The following is a 21807-nucleotide window of genomic DNA, read 5'->3' on the forward strand; positions in this document are numbered from 1 at the left end:
ATGGCTGGGCAGGGGGACACAGGCACTCTGGGGAACGGCTGGGTAGGGGACACGGGCATCCCGGGGAATGGCTGGGTAGGGGACACGGGCACTCCAGAGGATGGCTGGGCAGGGGACACGGGCACCCCGGGGGATGGCTGGGCAGGGGGACACAGGCACTCTGGGGAACGGCTGGGTAGGGGACACGGACATCCTGGGGGACGGGTGGGTAGGGGACATGGGCACCCTGGGGGATGGCTGGGCAGGGGGACACGGGCACCCCAGGGGACGGCTAGGCAGGGGGACACAGGCACTCCATAGGCGGCTGGGCAGGGGACACGGGCACTCCAGAGGATGGCTGGGCAGGGGACACGGGCACCCTGGGGGATGGCTGGGCAGGGGGACACAGGCACCCCGGGGGATGGCTGGGCAGGGGACATGGGCACCCCGGGGGACGGCTGGGCAGGGGGACACGGGCACCCCGGGGGACGGCTGGGCAGGGGGACACGGGCACCCCGGGGGACGGCTATGCAGGGGGACACAGGCACTCCATAGGCGGCTGGGCAGGGGACACGGGCACTCCAGAGGACGGCTGGGCAGGGGATACAGGCATTCCAGAGGACGGCTGGGCAGGGGGACATGGGCACTCCAGAGGATGGCTGGGCAGGGGACACGGGCATCCTGGGGGACGGGTGGGTAGGGGACACGGGCACCCTGGGGGATGGCTGGGCAGGGGGACACGGGCACCCCGGGGGACGGCTGGGCAGGGGGACACAGGCACTCCATAGGCGGCTGGGCAGGGGACACGGGCACTCCAGAGGATGGCTGGGCAGGGGACACGGGCACCCTGGGGGATGGCTGGGCAGGGGGACACAGGCACCCCGGGGGATGGCTGGGCAGGGGACACGGGCACCCTGGGGGATGGCTGGGCAGGGGGACACAGGCACCCCGGGGGATGGCTGGGCAGGGGGACACAGGCACTCTGGGGAACGGCTGGGTAGGGGACACGGGCATCCCGGGGAATGGGTGGGTAGGGGACACGGGCACCCCGGGGAATGGCTGGGTAGGGGACACGGGCACTCCATAGGCAGCTGGGCAGGGGGACACAGGCACCCCGGGGGATGGCTGGGCAGGGGACACGGGCACTCCAGAGGATGGCTGGACAGCTCTTCCAAAGCTGAACACAGGCTGAGTGTGGGAGCCGCACCCCCTCACCTGGGTGCTCAGCCAGGGAAACGGGATGAAGACAGTCCGCTCGGGCCCTGAGCAAGGATGCGGACAGCGGCTCTGCTCACAAATGCCCTGACTGGAGACGGCCCAGTGTCTCGTGTGGGGACAGAGAACAGATCGGTGACCGCCAGGGGATGGGGTGGGGGTGGGTGATGTCGGGCGGCACGGAGGGTTGACGGAGCTGCTGTGTATCGTGAGCGCCCAGGTGGCCCGCCCAGCGCTGCCCTGCCCTGCCCCTTGCTGCTGGGCCCCAGGAGGCACCCCCCCAACACCCACCAGGCGGGCAGTTCTGAAAGGGCCACACCCACAAAGGCGCCCATGCGTCTGAACACAACCGTGTTGGCATCCTGGATACAGGGCAGGGAGTCCTTCCGAAAGGCGCACTTGGGCCCCGAGGGGTGGGGCAGAGCATCAGCAGCTGGGGGTCGTCACAGATGACTGCTCTTTCACGTGAAGACAGAAATGCCACCAATGTAGCCACGTCCCCCAGCGACTGTGAGATGAACCCTATTTTGCGGGGGCTAAAAGGCAAGGAAGGACAGAAGGCATCTCAGAACCGAGATCCCAGCACATCGGGCACAAAATAACAAGTCTGGCAGGGAAAGCCCTGAAGAACGAAACCTACGAGCAGACACAGAAACGCTGAGGAGAGACTGTGTGCAAACGCCCTGCGGGGGAACCCCCACGCGGGAACGATCTCCGTGCACAGGTAGGGTCCCCGGGTCCCCGTGCGCAGGCAGGCGCAGGCACAGCGGCCGGACAGGACGTGAGGCTCTGACCCTGCAGCCCTGGACGGCACCCAGGGCGACCCTGAGCCGCAGCTCCTCTGGGGCCCGGCTCATAACATTCCAAACCTCCTCTGGGAGGCTCCCCATCCGACTCAGCCAGTCCCACTCAAACCTGCCATGGATGCTGCCTGTCCCCAGACCCCACAGGTCTGCTGGTTTTGTGTCCAGCACCCACGTCTGGCCCTGGGAGACCCCACCGAGGCCCCAGCTGGTGTCCCGGCAAACCCAGCGGCTGCCCGCACTGCCGGCCTGACCGCATTGTCCTCCGTCAGCTCCGCGGACTTGAGACGTCCACCGTGGACGGCCTGGACAGATCCTGGTCCGTGACACCAGGTGACACTGGTCACCCTGAAAACACGGTGGGGCTCTGCGTGCCCTGGGACCGTGTTTATGTAAGATGCACGCACGGGCTATGCTTGAAGACAAAACACGGGACGCGAGGCCGCTGGGAGACGGCAGGAGGCAGAGCAACGGGTGAACAGCTCTCCCCAGTGTGACCTTCTATACTCTTTACAATGATTAGCACACATCAGCTACACACAAACGCATTTAACCTGTGAGGTGCCCCAGAGACCCCTGTACGGCAATGGGGGAGTGACCCCCCCCCCCCATCAAGAACAATTCCAAAAGCTGCATTAAAAAACGGGCCCCAGGGCAGCTCAGTCAGTTAAGCGTGGGACTCTTGATTTCGGCTCAGGTCAAGGTCTCACCGATCTTGGGTTTGAGCCCTGAGTCGGGCTCTGCACTGTCAGTGTGGAACCTGCTTGGGACCCTCTCGCTCCCTCTCTGCCCCTCCTGCTTGCGCAGGCTCTCTCTCAAAATTAAAAAAAAAAAAAAAAAAAAAAAAAAATTAGTCTCAGGGCCAGGCCCCTGAGCTGAGGGGACAGCTGCCGTAGGGCTGGGTGGGAGGGACAGCCGGGCCTGGAGCGTGCAGATTCGAGGGGCCTCGGCCTGGGAGATGGCCCGGCTTCCCCTCAACTTCCTGCCACTACTAAGCAGCATGTGTGCAGGACCAGATTCAGAAACCAAAGAAAGGTGAAATCGGGGATGTGGTGCCCACGTGCGAGATAGCAGACTCGGGGGCCCGCCGGGAGGAGGCGGTCTGGGAACCCCAGGACCGGCCGTGGCCTGGGAGCCGCGGCTCCCACCTCGCCGGCTCCCACCTGAGGCCTCTAACGACGGACCGTCCGTCTGTGGAGGAGCGCTGGCGGGAGCTCCCAGATGCTTCCTACCGTGTCGAGCTTCAACGAGAACTCAGCAGGAACAGGGGGAAATGAGTAATAAGAAACCAATTTACAAAAAGACATTAGATCAGACCCAAGGTGGTCCGTCCCAGACAATGGCCACCACCCGTGGAGCGCCTGCTCTCGACAGGGCAGGAAACGTAGCAACACAATGGGGAGCTGCACCAGAAAACCAGAATCTGTGGGAAGGATCAGACCCTGGACGGAAGATCGGTGTCGCTGGAGGAGACAGAACAGAGCAGGTGACAGGAATGCCAACCTGGAAAAGAATGCCAAGTATCCAGACTGAAGCGGAGAAAGGAAACACAAGAGTCACAAAGAGCAAAAGAGACACGGAACGTGGGGCAAGCATGACCCCGTGTCCCGGGAGCCCAGGAGGCCCGGCGGCGCACGGGAGCCAGGGTGACCGAGAGGTCCCAGCTAAGAGGGAGAGGGCCGGGCCCTGAACACGCTCCGGGACGGAGGCCGTGCTCAGATGGATGTTGGACTCTCTAACCCTGAAGACAGCAGCCCCCACACTCATAATAAAAGAAAGGGAAATAAACAGAACCAAATGGCTGATCAGCCAGAAAGGGGGAAAATAGAGAAACACAGATCAGAGGGGACGGATGGGAAATCGCTAGAAAGACGGGACGTGAAACCCAAAGACACCAGTGATTACACGAGATGGAACCGGACTGTGTGCGAGAAAACAATGAAGGTTTGTTAAGCCCGGACAAAAACACCAAAACCCACGACACATCGTGAAGCCGCGTGGAGACGACACAGCGCGGCCGCGGCCACGGACCGGGGCGGCCGGCGGGCCAACCTGAGGGCACGCGACAGACACCCCAGCAGGAACACGAGAACAACCGTGCGGGCGCATGTGGGATGCGACGTAATCATGGGTGCAGTTCATTAAGCTGACGGTCTGGCTGCTTCCTTCAGTGCGTATGGAACATATTCTGGGGCAGAAAGCAATTCCTGACGAATTCCAGAGCAGTGAGGCGGTATGAAATTCGCGGGGCATTTGATTTGGAAACTTCAACAAAAACATGACCAGAAAACCCAAAGTGTGGTTGGAAGTTGAGGGACACACCGTCGCACAAGCCAAGGGTCGAGGAAAACACCGCGACTCGGTAACACAACCAGAAAATCTGTTTCGTGGGTGCCGATGAAAACGTGCGAGACAGGATGAAGCCAGCCGCGCGGCCCAGGAAGTGCGTGGCCCCACGCGCACTTACCGTGAAAGGCTGAGAAATCAGTCATCTGAAGATCTGTCCTTTTTATTTTTTTTTCAAGTTTATTTAGAGTGGGGGAAGGGCAGAGAATGAGGGGGACAGAGGGTCCGAAGCAGGCTCAGTGCTGAGAGCTGAAAGCCCGACGAGGGGCTCGAACTCACAAACCTTGAGATCATGACCTGAGCCAAAATGGAGTCAGACGCTCAGCAGACAGAGCCACCCAGGCGCCCCTAAGCATCTGTCTTAAACATCCAGGGCAAGAACAGCGAATAAACTCAGAGAAAGTTGTAGTACGGTGAGATGAAAACATATACGAAGACGGAAAATAGAGAAGAAAATCCAAAAGTTGGTTCTCTGAAGAAAAGGGAAAGGAAAAAAAGGCACAAACTAACAGTGTTCGGAACACAGCACAGGCCCCTGCAGGACGGGGGCCTGTAGACCTCCAGGGTGAACGGACCGACGGGAAGTATTTGAGGCCGTCTGGGGCGCACGGGACTTTAGCTGCACATGTTTCTGTTAATTAATTAATTATCTTGAGAGACAGAGCAGGGGAGGGCAGAGGGAGCGTGGGAAGAGAATCCCAGGCAGGCTCCGCGCTGTCAGCACAGAGCCCGACACGGGGCTCGAACCCAAGAACCGTGAGATCGTGACCTGAGCCGAAACCAAGAGTCGGGCGCTTAACCGTCTGAGCCCCCCAGGCGCCCGGGAGATCTTTCTTTAACGACATAAACGGCATCCTTAGGTCGTGGGCTGCACGGAACACACGAGGGGACGGCCCCGCTCCAGACGTCAGGAGGGGCCTTAAGAGGATGTTAGGGACAAGTTCACACCAATGAGTCAGAAAACCAGATGCGGCCGACAACCGTCCGGAGAGGCAGGAGCACGCTTCCAGGCGGACCGAGTCCTCGACTGAGAAGACATAAAAGTACAAAACAGGCGGGAAGGAATTCTCGGTTCATTTCAGAAGGTGGAAAACCCCGCAGAGAAGCGTGAGGCACCGTCTGAAGGGAAATGAGACACGCGGCCCGGTGCTCGCAAGCGAGGAACGTCCAGGCTCGCTCCCGCGGCAGGTGGCCGCCCGTGAAACGGATCTGACCCTCAAGGCGCTCTCCGCGGCCCCCAGGCCCTGGTTCGGAGCCCCCCCGCCGCCTCCGAGGCGGGCGTGGGGGTGGGGATGTGTCTACACCGGGGCGCCCACACCGCGTGTGGGGCCTGTGCCAGCAGGTTTCCTGGCGTTGAGGCCGGAGCCCAGGACCGTGCAGGCCACGTGCCCAGGCTCCCACTGAAGCAGGTGGCCCCCTTCCACACTGCCTGAGGCCCCTCCCGGGGCATGGACACTGCGGAGGGCCTCACACCTCAGGACGGTCACCAAAACCGGGCAAAAAAAAAAAAAAAAAAAGGAGGAGGAGGCCGAATGCAGAAATTCAATCGTAACTAGGCCGAACTTATTCCAGAAACACAAGTGTTTTGTTCTTTTAACGTTCAAGAAAGCAATCAGCGTAACTCAGAAAAGTAACGGGCAGGAGAGGAAAGCGGGATGCCCGGTTCAGTATTTAGAGACAAGGCTTTTGTTAAAATTCAACCCTGATTTATGAAAAAGAAACACACCAACCTCTTAACCTAAGAAAAGAACGTCCTTAACCTCATAACACGCATCACAAAAGCCTAGAGCAAATATCCTACCTCAAGATGAATATTGAACGCGTTTCCTGAGCTCAGAGATGAGACGAGTGAACCGGAAGGTGTGGCCAGTACGGTCGGGCAAAAAGGAAGCAAAACGGCCAGGAACAGAAATAAAGCCACCATTGCCAGCAGGTGACAGGATGGGACACAGAGAAAATCTGAGAGTCTGCAGGGAAACTATTGGAATAAATGACTGGGCGGTGGCCAGGGTTTTTTTTTAATACTTTAAAAAATTTTTTTGTTTTTATTAGTTTTTATTTACTTTTCAATGTTTACTTATTTTTCTTAATTTTTTTAAAAATATTTTTATTTATTTTTGAGACGGAGAGAGACAGAGCATGAGCAGGGGAGGGGCGGAGAGAAAGAGGGAGACACAGAATCCGAAGCAGGCTCCAGGGTCCGAGCTGTCAGCACGGAGCCCGACGCGGGGCTCGAACTCACACACTGTGAGGTCATGACCTGAGCTGAAGTCGGGCGCTTAACCGACTGAGCCACCCAGGCGCCTCTCAATGTTTACTTATTTTTGAGAGAGAGACAGAGTGTGAGCGGGGGAGGAACAGAGAGGGAGGGAGACACAAGATCCGAAGCAGGTTCCAGGCTCCGGGCTGTCAGCACAGGGCCCGACACGGGACTCGAACCCACGGACCGTGAGATCGTGACCCGAGCCAGAGTCAGACCTCTGACCAACTGAGCCACCCAGGGGCCCCCAGATTTGCTTTTAAATAATAAATCCAATTTGTTTCTACATACAAGCCACAAACAATGAAAAAAAAAATACCACGTAGATTCAAACAAAAAATGAATTTCCAGGAATTAATCTAACAACAGACATGCAGAGAATTACAAAACAGTCCCAAGAAAACCCAAAAAAGATGTAAGTAAATGGAGGAAACACCCAACGTTGGAGGGATCTCAGCACAAGCCTGATCTGCAGAGTCAACGAAATCCCAACCAAACCCCGCAGGTACTTTTGTGTGGCATTTGACAAAACACGTAAAAATGCAGAAAAAAGGCAGGACGGCTGTAAGGAACAAAACCAGAGGCCGACCTCATGCAGGAATGCGGGCGGTGTGCCCTGGCACAGGGACCAGCAGTGACAGAGGGGACAGGGCAGGGCTAGGCATGGGGCCCACATGCCGCATGCACACGGGGTCAGCAGGGCGGTGCCCACAGAGGTGGTCTCTCAATGAAAAGTGGCAGACCCACTTGGAAGTTGGGTGGGAAAAAAGTAAACCATGGACCCCAGATCACAGCACGTTGAAACATCGATTCCACTCACACTACAGACGTAAACGCCTTTCACGCAGAAACAGGAGCGTTGGATCTTGTCTGTTCGGAGAACGGACATCAGGAAGAGGGGAGGCTAGGACAACCCTGGGGTCGGGCTGGATTCGGAGACACCAGCCCGAACTTGCGGTTTTTAAAATCTATGAATCCCAGCTCTGACGGACAGGGGGGCTTGAAAACAAGGACGTCCCTGTGGCCACACGCAGACCTCGCACCTGGATGGTGAATTCTCCACGCCACTCCCCGCTGAAGGGAGAGACGGCTGGGTTTTTGCCAAACGAGATGACAAATGCTCCAAAAACCCGTCTCCACTCACACGGGAGACACAGTAAGTGAGGGACCACCGCAGGAGTGGAGTGGGATATGTCGAGAAGCCCTTCCCGAGCACAGAGGGCCAACTAGCAAGGGTAGGGCGGAAGGAGTTAGTAACCAGCCCAGGCAGGATCATCAACAGACACCGAGGGCGAACCCACCCGGCCGGGGTCACCGATCACCACCGTGAAGCCGCACGGGTTTCAGGTGCCTCCCGAGAGGACGCGCCGGGAGGGACCAGGCACCGTTTCCCCCGAGATGCGGCCGAAACGCACAACCTGAGCCCAAACAGAGGGACATTCAGCCAAACGGCTGAACTGTGCTCTTCGGAAAGAGAAGTGTCCTGAAGGGCAAAGGCCGAGGAGGGGAGGGCAGAGACCGCCACGATACACACTGTGCGCATCCGAACCGGGCACAGGTTGGGGGAAAACCGCGCTGCTCTGGAGGATGGCATGGGGACACGTGGAGGGACTCGGGCACAGGCCGGCGAGCAGCACGGCGTCACCGCCCGGCCTCCTGTGCGTGGAGCACGGGACTGTGTCTATGGAAGAGACTGTCCCCACTTGCAGCAAACGATCAGTACCCTGGGGGCAAAAGGACACAACGTCTGCAGCTCGCCCCCCAACGGTCCAAAGACCCCACAGCCTCTCCGCAGGAAGAGAAACAGACGTGGCACATTCTTACCCGTGAGCGAGTCTGAGCAAAGGGCATTGATCTTGAAACGTTTTTGTAAATTTAAAATGATTTCAAATCATGGGGCGCCTGGGGGGCTCAGTCAGTTGAGCGCCCGACTTCGGCTTAGGTCACAATCTCACGGCCTGTGAGTTCAAGCCCCACGTCGGGCTCGGTGCTGACGGCCCGGAGCCTGGAGCCTGCTTCGGAGTCTATGTCTCCCTCTCTCCCTGCCCCTCCCCTGCTCGCGCGCTGCCTCCTTCTCAAAAATAAAATAAATGTTAAAAAAAAATAAGTAAAATAAAATGATTCCAAATCAGAATTGTTTAAGTGACACCTAGAAGAACATCACAGCCATCCAGACGTGGAGAAAGAGGTCTTTAAACAAAACCCAAAAACTGCCATCGCTAAATCGTGAACGGACCTCATGACATCAAGCCCAACAGAGGACACAAAGGGCAGCTGGGAGCCCACAAGAGCAGGGAGGCTCCGGGGCGCAGGCTGCCACGCCCGCTGTTACGGGGTGACACGTAACCAGCTACCGCGAGAGACCCGGGGTGACAAATTGCAAGTGTTCCACAAGGTAACACTGACGATGTCCCGTATCCACAAACAACGGACAGACCACAAGAAGATGACCCCTAAGGAGGAGAAAACCGGTCAGCAGAGACACCCCAGGAAACGACACAGGACGGCACCAGTGGCAGAGGCTTTAAACTAGCCACATAACGTGACCACAACTTAAAAATAAATTTTTTTTTAATGTTTACTTATTTTTGGGAGACAGAGCAGGGGAAGGGCAGAGAGAGAGAGAGAGACACACACACACACAATCCGAAGCAGCTCCAGGCTCCGAGCCGTCAGCACAGAGCCCGACGTGGGGCTCGAACCCATGAAGTGCGGGATCATGACCTGGGACGAAGTCGGACGCTCCACCGACCGAGCCCCCCAGGCGCCGCGACCACAACTTTTAAAGCTGTGCAAAAGAGGAGGCCAGCGGCGCCTGGGTGGCTCAGTGGGTTGAATGTCTGAGTCTTGATTTCACCCCAGGTCATGATCCAGGGTTGTGGGATCGAGCCCCGCATCAGGCTCTGTGGTCACAGTGCAGAGCCTGCTGGGGATTGTCTCTCCTTCTCCCTCTGCCCCACTCCGGCTTGTTCTCTCTCTCTCTCTCTCTCTCTCTCTCTCTCTCTCTCTCTCAGAATAAATACATAAACTTTAAAAAAACAAAAAAAGAGGAACCCAATGAGGAGAGAAACAGGGAGCCAAAAATAAGAGCCAAACGGAACCGCAGAGAAGATCAGCAAGCATTAGAAACAGCAACAGCGGGGCGCCTGGGTGGCGCCGTCGGTTGAGCGTCCGACTTCAGCCAGGTCACGATCTCGCGGTCCGTGGGTTCGAGCCCCGCGTCGGGCTCTGGGCCGATGGCTCGGAGCCCGGAGCCTGTTTCCGATTCTGTGTCTCCCTCTCTCTCTCTGCCCCTCCCCCGTTCATGCTCTGTCTCTCTCTGTCCCAAAAATAAATAAAAAACGTTGGAAAAATATTTAAAAAAAAAAAAGAAACAGCAATAGGAACTATTCAGAGAACAAACGGAGCCTCGGAGATCACAGGGGCAAAAGGCCACGTGACCGGGGTTCCGGACAGAGGGGCACAAAGACACCTGAAGAAACCATGGTATAAATGCACGTGCCTGAAAGGCTCCACGGACGTCAGCGGAATGAACACAGAGGACACCACACAGGGGCACGTCGAAACCAGGTGGAGGACGGTCAGGGACAAAGGCGGCCTGCAGAGACACAGCATGCACAAGGGACACAGAAGGACGACAGTCCCCACGAAGAAAACAAGAGAAGGCGGAACACAAGCGTCCGCCCAGAATTCCAGGGCACGCACGCTCGCGGCCACGGACACCCCCGCACAACGACAAGGGACTGACCTCACGGCACGTAAATCACACATCACCACCGCAGACTGTCAAACGCTATAAAGACGTCTTTGCGAGTTTTCAGAATCCGCTGCGGGTCCCTCACTAGGACCGTGAGAAGCTCAAGTCTCGCAAAATGAGTATGTGCGGTAACTATCACCGGGTTTTTTCGTAAGTGACATTTCTTTGAAAGAAAACTGGACTAGGAGTACTGATGCATAGGGGCACTTGTACCCCAATGTTTATAGCAGCACTCTCAACAATCGCCAAATTATGGAAAGAGCCTAAATGTCCATCAACTGATGAATGGATAAAGAAATTGTGGTTTATATACACAATGGAATACTACGTGGCAATGAGAAAGAATGAAATATGGCCTTTTGTAGCAACGTGGATGGAACTGGAGAGTGTGATGCTAAGTGAAATAAGCCATACAGAGAAAGACAGATACCTTATGGTTTCACTCTTATGTGGATCCTGAGAAACGTAACAGAAACCCATGGGGGAGGGGAAGGGAAAAAAAAAAAAAAAAGAGGTTAGAGTGGGAGAGAGCCAAAGCATAAGAGACTGTTAAAAACTGAGAACAAACTGAGGGTTGATGGGGGGTGGGAGGGAGGGCAGGGTGGGTGATGGGTATTGAGGAGGGCACCTTTTGGGATGAGCACTGGGTGTTGTATGGAAACCAATTTGACAGTAAATTTCATATATTAAAAAAAAAAAAAAAAAAAAAAAAAAGAAAGAAAACTGGACATCACGTGAGAGACAAAGGAGCCTGCCCCGCGCCTCACGCCTCACGCAGAACTTGACCCAGGACGGGCCACACGCCGAATGTGAGACCCAACGCCGTAAAACAACTGGAAGAAAATGTAGGGGAAATGTCTGTGTGCTGGTCAGGTAAAGACTTAATCACCACGAGAGCGCGGTCTGTAGGGAAATACTGCTGACCTCGTACAAGGCGGTTATCAGAGGCACCGACTGCCGCCCTAGCCGTCGAAAACCCGCACGTGGCTTGGACTCCCCCACACGTAACTAGCACACTGTTGACCGGAAGCCTTACGGGTCACACGCAGTCGATTAACACACGGTCGGTACGTTCTATGCACCATATACCGTGTTCCTACCACAAGGTGAGCTGGGGGGAAAGAAAACAATACCAAAGGAGTCAAAAGGACGGGAAAACACGCTTACGGCACCGCAATGCAGAAAATCCACATTTGAGTGGACCGTTCAGGGTCAGTGTAATTAATCACTTAGCTTCATCAATATCCCAAAGTGTCCGTTTATGAAAGGCTCTGTCAAGGGAACGGACAGACTGCGGCGGGGGGGAAACGTTCTCGAATCACACGCCCGACGGAGGCCTCCGCCCGCAGCATGCAAAGAACGCCCGATTCTCAACGGTGCCTCACACCCTCGCTAATCAGACAGCCCAGTAAGAAGGGCACGGATTCAAAGGGACGGCGGACCCGGCGGACCCACGTGAAAGCTGTCCGACATCATCAGATGTCACGGAGACACCGCTGCGGCCACCAGGCACAGCTTTCAACATCAGACAAGACCAAGCATTGGCGGGAACGCGGAGCAGCTGGCGGCCCACCCACAGGAGAAGGCGGGGCGGCGGGGCAAGAGCAGGGGCAGCCGCGGAGAGGGGGCCGGCCTGGCACCCGCTGGCAGAGACGAGGACAGGGCTGCCGGCACTGGTGTGAACTGGAGAGCCGCAGGCCGAAGCCGGTACGTTACTCGGGACTTCAAAGAACTGAAAACGGGGGCTCCCGGGGGGGGGGGCTCAGTCGGCGAAGCGTCGGACCTCGGCTCAGGTCACGATCTCACAGTGCGTGGGTTCGGGTCCCGCGTCGGGCTCCGTGCTGAGAGCTCAGAGCCTGCGTGGGATTCTCTCTCTCCCTCCCCGACTCACGCTCTCAAAAATAACGCTAAAAAATGTCATAAATGTTAAAAAACTTACAGAATTTTTTAAATAAAAAGTAATTAATTTATTAAATTAATTAAATGAATAGAACGGACCGAAAGTGGAGAAAAGCCGGCTGGCTGTTTCAGGTAAAGAGGACGACGTGTGGGAAGGCTGGTCGCACGTCAAGAAGGGAAACCCGTGACCGCGACTGCACAGGGGGCCACAGGGGGCGGCGTCAGGGACAAAGGCCCCAGGGACGGGGTGAAGACGCCGGGGGCTGGGCGGCTCAAGACAGAGGTCAACAGCGGGGCTAAAAAAGCCATACTGGGAGAAACTCGACCCAAAAAGTGCCGGCAGAGAGGAAACCGGGAAGCGGGGCCAATGGAAACGGATGGCAAGACGGCATGTGTGAACCCACCTCCGTCAAATCTCATTCCCAGTGTCAAGAGACTCAAGTTGGACCGGATGAACCCGCAACGTCGACCCCGCGCTGTGTGCCAGCATGCACCCCCTCCCCCGCCCCGCGCGCACCAGACACGGGAGCCGGCGTGGCCACAGGGATCGCGTCAGACCAGCCTTCACAAGCGCATGAGCTCCAGGAAACGCACAAACCGCCACGGCTAGAGCACGAGGAAAGGGAAATCGATTCGTTCCGTACCTGAAGGAACAGAATTTATCATTAAAAACTCCCACAATTAACAACAATAAAAACCCGCAGAGCCAAGAGGCTTCACGGGTGGATGTGGTCTATCAAACGCACAAGAAAGAAGTCACATCAAACTCACACAAACTCTCAAAAACTACAGAAGGGAGGAGAAGGTTCGCGTTCTCCTGATCCCCGAGACTATCCTAAGAGCACTACAGGTGACTGCCCGCCACGCACACGGGCGCAGAAACCCCCGAGAAGACGTCAGCAAACTGAACCGAGCGCGGCACAAACGCCACGCCACGTGGGTTCCATCCCGGGGCTGCGAGGGTGGCTCCGCGTTAGAAAGTTAACCGATGTGGGGCGCCTGGGTGGCTCAGTCGGTTAAGCGGCCGACTTCAGTCAGGTCACGACCTCGCGGTCCGTGAGTTCGAGCCCCGTGTCGGGCTCCGTGCCGACCGCTCGGAGCCTGGAGCCTGTTTCAGATTCTGTGTCTCCCTCTCTCTCTGACCTTCCCCCGTTCATACCCTGTCTCTCTCTGTCTCAAAAATGAATAAACGTTAAAAAAAAATTAAAAAATAAAAAAAATTAAAAAAAAGTTAACCGATGCAGCACCACACGTGTCCCATCCAGGCAAAAACCCGCGTCGCCGCTCAGGACAGAAAACAAGTCTCAGGAGACCAGTGACCGTGTGGCAGCGTGGACACGTGCCTCTCCCGTGACCCAGCAGTGCCACCTGCACGAGGACGTTCACAGCAGCAAGACGACAACAGCTCCTGTCCCCCGAAGCCACCCGTGCGGTGGCCACTGGTGGCCGCGTCCACGGCCTAGGACTAGGAGGACCGACACCTGGCACCACGTGGACAGGCCACGAAATACGGTGAGTGAGAAGAAAGGACTCCGTTCTGAACGATGCCACTTAAAAGGTTCTGCAAAAGGCAAATCGACAAGGACAGGAAGCCGGTGGGGAGGCCGCAGGGGGCCAGGGCTGGGGCGGGAGGACCCGGAGACGTTTGAGGGGAGGCAGACTGATCTGATCTTGACCGTGACCCTGGTACTCGACTGATTACAGCCCCCAGAGTCATCGCCTGTACACCTGGAATCGGTACATTTCACTGGGTGCAAACACTTGGAATAACCACCCAACAAGGGGAGGGAAAGGTGGGCCTGACCCGGGAGCACAGACGAGTCTCACCCGAATGCTGCGGAGAGACGCAGACGCAAGGACGCAGCGCGCGACCGTGCCCACCTGATGTTCTAGGACCAGCAAACGCATCCCGAGTGACAGAGAGCAGATCCAGGGCTGCCTGGGGCGGGCGGGTGACGGCAGTGTCCTCCGTCTCTGGTGCCACAGCCCAAGACTCAAGCGGGTGTATCTCACGCCCCTTTTGGGGAGGCACGGACGTCATACCTCAGTCACTCGGACGTAAGAGGGCACCTCGGGGTCTCCCGGGGCTTGGGGGCCACACGTGACACTGCACAGAAGTGCCCTGTCCCTGTACCTGAGACAGGAGAAGCTGAGGGCCAGGGAGGCGGGGAGGCCACCCCCGGAACCTCGGAACAGCCCGGGGCCAGCTCCCTGGGCACGTGTGGGACAGGCACGCTGGGGCCCGCGCCTCCCTCGCGTGCCCTGACTGCTGCCTCCAAAGGGAGGGACCCCCCCCCCCCCGCTCCGACCAGGCCAGGGACAAAACGCACCCACTGCTCCCGGGGCCCTCCCAGCAGCTGGGCGGGGATCCAACAGCATAGACACCCTGGGCCCAGGTCAGGAGGCAGTGAGGGCTGCTTAGGATTGGGATTCGCACGACAAACCTAGCCTTCCCCGTTCCCCGCGGGACCCCCAAGGGGCAGCTGGGCTGCAGGCGGGAGCAGCCCCCCCAACAGGCTAGGGGTCTGCCTGTCTGCTGCCATGCTGGGAGCGAGGGGCTGCCCTAGTCAGGGAGGTAGGGTCGGGGGCAGGGGGTCGGTGCTGGTTCTGGAGTGAGCAGGACACAAGGGTACCACAGGCCATGGTGGCACTGACCAGGGCCTGGTCCGGGGCCGGGCGCACACGCTCTGCATGCTTTCAGGGCTCACAGGAGTCGTCTGCAGCTTCTGCTCGAGGCAGGGGAGACAGGACCCGATCCCAAGCACCGCCAGTGTCTGTCCCGTGTACGGGGGCCGGGACAGAGGGCAGACCCGGAGGAGCCAGCCAGCCCGCAGAGGGGAAGAGAGGGCGAGCCCAGGCAGGGCCACCAGCCCACGGCCACCTGTCCCATCCCGGCACAGCGCCCCGCGGGGCCCCTAACGTGGACATGCCTGGCTAGAGCGTAAGTGCCGAGGAGTGCCTTTGTCTCATCCGCAGGGAACGGCGTCTGCCAACAACGATCAAACATCTGCCCGCGCAGAGGAGGGGCTGGGCCCGCGGCGGAAGGCGCCACGGGAAGCCCGGTCCTGGGGCAACGGCCCCGAAGGTGGCTCCTCCCGGCCACCCACGCTCCTCCCGCAGAGATGGCAGCGATGGGAGAGGGAGCCCTCCCCACCCCCCTGGGCAGCTCACTCTCCCCACCACCGAGCCTCGCTCCCTGGGGCCAGGGGGCAGCCCGTCCTGCCTCACGGGGACCCCAGCCAAGATTAAATAGTTGTTCGAGGTCCTGTTTGCTGCCCGTCCATCTCCCCGTCTGCCCGTGGGTACAGACGTGCCCAAGGAGTGTGGCCAAGTAGAGGCCGTGAGAGCAGACCCCTTACTGCACTGGGGTGCCCTCGGTGCCCTGCGCACCCTGGAACCAGCACCTACCCCCCCGACCCCGCCGCCCTGACGGGGGCAGCCCCTCGCTCCCAGCATGGCAAGCAGGCGTGCAGACCCCAGCGGCCTTCGAGCTGGAGCAGGGGTTTCCTGAGCCCCGGAGGAGACCCTCCCCCAGCCAGCAGGAGGGACCCAGCGGGCCCTGACGTGGGGAGAGGGCCCCACGGCCAGGCGGGTCCCACCCGCCTCAGGACCCTCCTGGCGCATCAGTCAGTCCTAAGAGCAACAGATCAGAAGACCAACCCAGTGTCCTCGGGGACTAGGAAGTCAGCTGTGGTGTGCCCGCCCCGCGGACGAGAACGCGGGACTCGGAAGGCAGGTGGGAGACGCGTGGGACGGCGGGGCTGCTGGGGCACGGTCAGAGTCAACTCTCTGCCTCTGCCGCACCGAATCCCTGGATGTCCAGGACGGGAGCTGCTGACGGTTCTTGTCAAGGTGGGGGATAGACATGGGGTGTCTGTGTGGTGTCCCCCACTTCCCTACACAGAGGCTGCTGGTCAAAAGACCCTTGAGGGTCACTCAGGCCAACCTCTCCCTTGACAGGTGGGGAAACTGAGGCCGGGAAGAACGGACTCCCAAGCGTCCGTATGTGGCAGGCATGCACTCTGGAACATCCCCGATCCCACCAGCTCTCGACGGCCCCGCCCCGCCCCCATCCGGACCCCGGACCGGGGGCAGCAGGCTGTCCGGCCGCCCGAGGGGCTGTGAGGATGTCCCCCAACCAGGCCAAGCCAGGGCGAAGAGGGAGCCCGGGGTACAGGCAGCCAGCACCCAAGGGGCAGCCAGCCTTGGGGGACAGGCCCCCATCTCTGCCTGCTTGCCCCCACCGCCCCCTCCCCCATAACCGTCTTCCCAGCGGCCGGTGATGCCAGCGACGTCACTGCCAATAACCTAGATTTTAACCAAGAAATCACACCCCCCCCCCCCCCCCCCCGCCCTGCCCCACTTATGGTCTCACTGAGGAGAAAACCCAGACTGCAGCGCCCCGGGCCGACTGGAGGCAGGGCTGGACCCATGCCCGGCCCACCTCGGCCCACCGTCCCTTTCTGTTTCCCAGCTTCCCAGCACCCCATTCTCCTGCCAACAGCCCCCAGGGAGATGGGGGCAAGGGGCTCTGATGGCCGCCGGACTCCCTCCTGTCACCCAAGGCACGGGAGACCCCTGTAGGCACACTGCCCTGGGCCAGGCCTGTGCCCCTGGCATCTTGCCTGAGAGCTAGGGGTGGGGGTGGGGGGGCTGGTGAGACGGCCGGGTCAGAGTCGAGGCAGTGGGGCGGCCCGGCCCCCCAATCCCTACCCTGGCCGTTCTAGGGCCACTGTCCCATTGGCTCCTTGGAAAAGCCCAAGGACACAGGTAGGCCACTGCCATCCAGGTGGAGACAGGGCTCCAGGCTCACCATGCCGGAAGGGCAGGTGTACTCAGACGGGCCGTCTCAGAGTACCGGCACCCAGAGATGCCAAGGCCTCGTCTTATTTCTTCCTACCCCAAACCTGCCAAGGCCAATGGCCACGTTGGATGGAGACGTTTGGAGGCTGTGCCATCTCCTCCGTGGGGTACCACTGTGGGCCACCAGCGCGCAGCCCCCGCCCCGGGACCCTTGGCAGATTCCAGCTCCCTGTGGCTGGCTCTGGGGCTCCACACGGCCCTCACACGGCCCCCTGGGTGGCTGTCGGCCGTGGGCAGAGGGCACTGCACACCGGGCAGTTTCCCGGAGATTCCCCTAAGGCCTGGGCCCAGCGGCCCTCTGAAGGGCCGAGCAGAGCTTGCAGGTTTCCAGGTCAAGGTGGTCTTTGCACTAGCGTCCTGTGGGATTCATGCAAACGTAACAACATGCACTTAAATAAAGTAATGACTTCTAGGGAACAACCATCCACCCATGGCCCCTGTAGGGGGCAGGGGGGTGCCCCAGGGCGGTGCTTCCCTGCTCTCCACGGTGCTAAGAGGAACCCGGCTTGGCCAGACTGTCCAGTCCTCGCCTGCCCCGGGGGAGCGGCCGTCCCAAGGGCCCTAGCTGGTCGGGACCGCCCCCCCCACCCCCACCCCAGCACTGATCAACAAGTCCCTGCCTGGAACTGGAGAGGGAGGCTGGTGGGGGGAGCAGTGTTTGCCCCATCAGGGACCAGGACGTGGGGGAAGAGAGGGGAGGAAAGAGCCACGACGCGGTCCCTCGGGGCCCCAGTTCTACATCGCCACTTCGCGATGGTACCACGGGCCCTGCATGCAAATTAGCAGGCAGCGAGCCCAGGCACACGGCCAGTTTTCGGGGAACACGGAAGGCAGGTAGACACCCGATCCGGGGCCCCAAATACCAGACCCTCCGCCCAACAAACCCCAAACAGTCTCCAGGGATGTGATACGGTCTGTCACGCCATGCCGAGTTAGGGCACCTCAGACGCACGGGTCCCCAGCGGGGAAGCACCCCACGAGTAACTTGGGGGGACGTATCTCAGTTCAACAAGCACTTTCTGGCCTGGCCCTTGGTGGCGGACCCAGGGAGGTGGTGGCAAATGTCATGCGTTACAGGGGAGTCTCTGGCCTCACTGAGAGTCACGGGGCAGGTGAAACCACACGGGGGGGGTGGGGGGGGTGGGGGGGGGCCGGCTGAGGTCAAAGGTAATGCAGACGGGCCTGCTGGGGCCTCCAACAGCGTCTGGCACTTTGCTGACGGGGCCCCTCGGGCCTCGAGCAGGCGGCGCGCACAGCACTCTGTGAGCCCTCAGCCGGGTCCCTGGTCCGCTGAGGCCCTCGGTCTCCTCGTCTGACGAGCGGGAGACCAAGCCCCATCCCACGTGCTGGACGGCAGCTTCCAGTGGGTGGTCCCTCGGCTTTCCCACGGCTCCCATCTCACGTGGCATCAGCTGTCAAGGCCTCAGCTAAGGCCATGAGAGGCTGACCTGGGTCGTGCCCTACAGCCCATCCAGCCCGGCCCGGCGCGGCGGTCTCCCCGAGGGGTCACAGCCAGGCTGTGAGGGGCCACGGGGCAGGGGGCGGGCTTGCCTCTGCACCCGCACGGGCCCCGGCGGCCCCCCGCGCGGCGTGTTACCTGCGTAGCTGCCGGTGGCCTTGATGTACATCTGGCCGTACTGCTCCTCCGCCATGGTGTCATAGGCCTCGTCATCTTCCTCGTCCTCCTCGTTGTGGTAGGAGGTGGGGCTGTCGGTGGTGGGCAGGCTGCTGGCCCCCGGACTGGTCCGCTCCCCCTGGGAGTAGGGCACCTGCTGGATGCTGGGGATGAGGGTGGCCAGGCTGGGCACCCCGTAGTAGGAGACCCGGGGCAGCTTGAGGGGGGCCGCGCCCGCCGCCACCGCGGCGCCATCCCGGGGCCCCGCCTCCAGCGGGCGCTTGGGGGCCAGGCCCGGGCCGGCAGCCGGCGGCAGCTCCGTGGCTTCGTGCTTCACGCGGGTCAGCAGCGGGATGGGCACGGAGGGGGACACGACGTAGGGGGGGGCCGCGGGGGCGGCCGGCTGCAGCTGGTTGCAGGGGCTCTGGGGCTCGGAGCTGGCGTCCTCGATCATGGCGGTCTGCGAGTCGCAGTGGGGCGAGCTCACCTTGAACATGAGGTCCGTGCCGCGCTCCACGATGTGTTGGATCTGCAGGAAGCCGGCCGTGTACATGACCACGAGCTGCTCGCTGGCCGCCATGGTCAGCCTGCCCGTGTAGCAGAAGGACAGAATCTGCTGGAAGCAGGCGGGAGGCACAGTGCCCGGCAGCTCGAAGGCGCTCTTACTGTTGCCGCTGAACAGGTCGCGGAAGTACAGGCTGCTGGCGGCCAGGACGGCCCGGTGGGCCTTGAAAGCCTGGCCCTTGACCACGATGGACACATCGCAGTAGAGGCCCAGCAGGCGCTGCTCGTTGAGGCAGCCGAGCACCGTGCTCCCGAAGTTGGGGATCTCGATGTGCAGCAGCTGAGACATGGCGGGCAGGCGCTAGAGGGCTCGCCTCACACTCAGCACGGGAGCGCCCGAGCGGGGCACATCTGCGGGGGAGAGAGGGCGCGGGGACACGCGGGTCAGGCTCCCCGGACGGCCAGGGCCCGCCGGCCAAGGGTGCGGAAAGGCACTCGGCCGCTGCGCCCTCCTCCGCCGCGGTCCCCGCCCCGGCCCCCCTCCAGCAGAGCCACCCAGGGGAGGTCCTGGGGCCCGAGCTCCTCACGGCAGGACCCTGGCCGGGCCTGCAGCCAGCGCTGCACGGGACTCAGAGCCGCACAGCCGTGTTCCAGCCGGGGGTGGGGGTGGGGGGAAGAAGGGGAAGGGGAAGGGGGATGCCCCCCCCCCCACACACCCCCGCACCTTGCGTGGCTCCCAGAGCCCACCCCCTTGAGAGCGCCTGAGCCCTCGGGGCCCGGGACGCCCCGTGTCAGCAGAAGCCAGGAATGCAAACAGAGGCCTGCACTCAGGGGAGGACGGGGTGGATGGAGGACAGAACACGGAGCAGGGCACTGCCACCCGCGGCGGCTGGGAGGGGTGAGGGCGGCAGGCTGCGTCTGCAAACTCTTCTCCCCAAGAAAAAGTTAGCAGCAAAGGAGCCCCTCCCTCACAGCCCTGCCCCTCGGAGGGGCTGGAGCCCAGAGCGAGGGGGGGTCTCGCAGGGGGTCTCTCGGAGGCTCTTGGTTTCTGGTTTGTTTTTCCTCTTTTCCCTCAGAGCAGCCACACGGAGGGCCCACAAGGGGGGAGTCCCACCCCACTGGCTGAGATGCTGGCCCCTCGTCCCCCTGCAGAGGCGGGCAAGGGGTGGGGGTGGGGGCGCCCAGGGGAGTGAGCTGAAGCCAGAAGTCAGTGGCTGGCCACCCCCGCCCCTCCCCCGGACCGGCTCCCCAGGCCGCCAGCGCCCGTCAGGGACCCGGCTGGACCAGCGGTCGGGAGTCTGTCGCAACCCCACCTGCCTGCCCTCCCGGTCCCCCAGCTCCCCGTGCCGGCCAATCCCTGCTGGCTCGGCCCCAGCCCAGGTGACTAAAGGGGTCAGGGGGGGGAGTCGGGGAGGAGTGGGGGGGGGGGAGGGACCGGCAAGGGCTTGGGATGCCACTGCCTCCTCGGGCGCCCCAGGGGCCGGGGCCGGGGCTCCAGCGAGGTTGATCTGACGCCCGATTCAGAGAAGATTCGGAGAAGCCGGGCACGGACGGGTGGAGAAGGCGCCGGCCCAACTCTGCACAGCGGCGCCCGCACAAAGGGCCGCTCTGTCCCGAGGGAGGAAAGTGCAGGCGGCCGCAGAGGCGCCGGGCGGCCGGAGGAGGGAGGGCGGAGGGAGGGCGGAGCGCCCGGACCCCCGGCGACAGGAGTCGGGCAGATGGGTGGCCGCGGGGGGAGGGCCCGCAGTGCCCCCGCTGCGGAGAAGTTGCCGGTCGGGCCGTGGCACCGGCCCGCGGGGGAGACCTACCTTTGGCGGCTGCCGCCGGTGGCCCGGCAGTGCCCGCTCCGCCTGGCAGGGGCAGGCTCGCCAGCTGCTCCGGGAGCGGGAGCCCTTGGGGTGGGGAGGGCGCGAGGAGCTGGGGGAGGAGGAGGAGGAGGAGGAGGAGGAGGAGGAGCAGCAGCAGCAGCAGGGCAGAGAGTCTCGGCGCTGGGCTCGGCGGCCGCAGCTCAGCTGTACCCAGCCCGGCTCTCGGGGGCAGCGCACAGCATCTAAATGAAGAGGCCGGATGCAGACGGACATTCAGGCAGCTCTCGGGAATGAATAGCGGCCTTTGACTTGGGAGCCCAAGTAAATGCCAGCTCCAGCCCCGGCTTTAAAAACAGTGGAGTGTTGGTGCCAGAGGAATGCACGGCTCCGGGTGTTGGTACAAGACAGACTTTGATGACTCACCACAATGCAAACAAAGATGGCAGAAATACTGTACTGTACGCGGAGAAACGCTCCGTGGTGCCGCGGCAACCGAGCGCCGAGATTTATGGTGCGGCTCTGCATGTGAATTACCCAGTAAACTGCCGTCCTGCCATCCAGCACAGCCCGAGTGTCAAAGCATTTAAAGTATTCCAAACAGTCTGCAGGGCTGGCACAGCCACCAACTCTGCCAGGGAGGGAGGGTGGGGGCCAAGGGGGGGGGGTGGGCCAAGGGGGTGGGGGACAAAGGGGTAGAGAGATAAGGGGACGGGGGGGGGTGGGGGATGAGGGGGGTGGAGGGCTGGGGTCATGGGGGC

At 60.9% G+C, this 21807-nt stretch overlaps 1 protein-coding gene across 5 annotated transcripts in view; it reads right to left on the reverse strand.

Annotated features, from left to right (window-relative positions):
* NACC2 (NACC family member 2) overlaps positions 1 to 21807 on the reverse strand; it is a 69242-nt gene that overhangs the window by 10470 nt on the left and 36965 nt on the right. Inside the window, exons 2-3 of one of the 5 annotated variants that reach the window (XM_058693545.1) lie at positions 19225 to 19652; positions 18720 to 18891 (exon numbers count right to left, since the gene is read on the reverse strand). In XM_058693545.1, coding sequence (XP_058549528.1) covers positions 18720 to 18891; positions 19225 to 19590 — 538 coding nt within the window. In that variant the 5' untranslated portion in view covers positions 19591 to 19652. Of the gene's footprint in view, positions 1 to 18719; positions 19653 to 21049; positions 21125 to 21807 lie in introns of those variants that run through there. The other 4 variants (XM_058693544.1, XM_058693546.1, XM_058693543.1 and 1 more) reach the window with 4 other exon arrangements.

The sequence above is a fragment of the Neofelis nebulosa genome, chromosome 12, assembly GCF_028018385.1.
Source record: "Neofelis nebulosa isolate mNeoNeb1 chromosome 12, mNeoNeb1.pri, whole genome shotgun sequence".
Taxonomy (NCBI): Eukaryota; Metazoa; Chordata; class Mammalia; order Carnivora; family Felidae; genus Neofelis; species Neofelis nebulosa.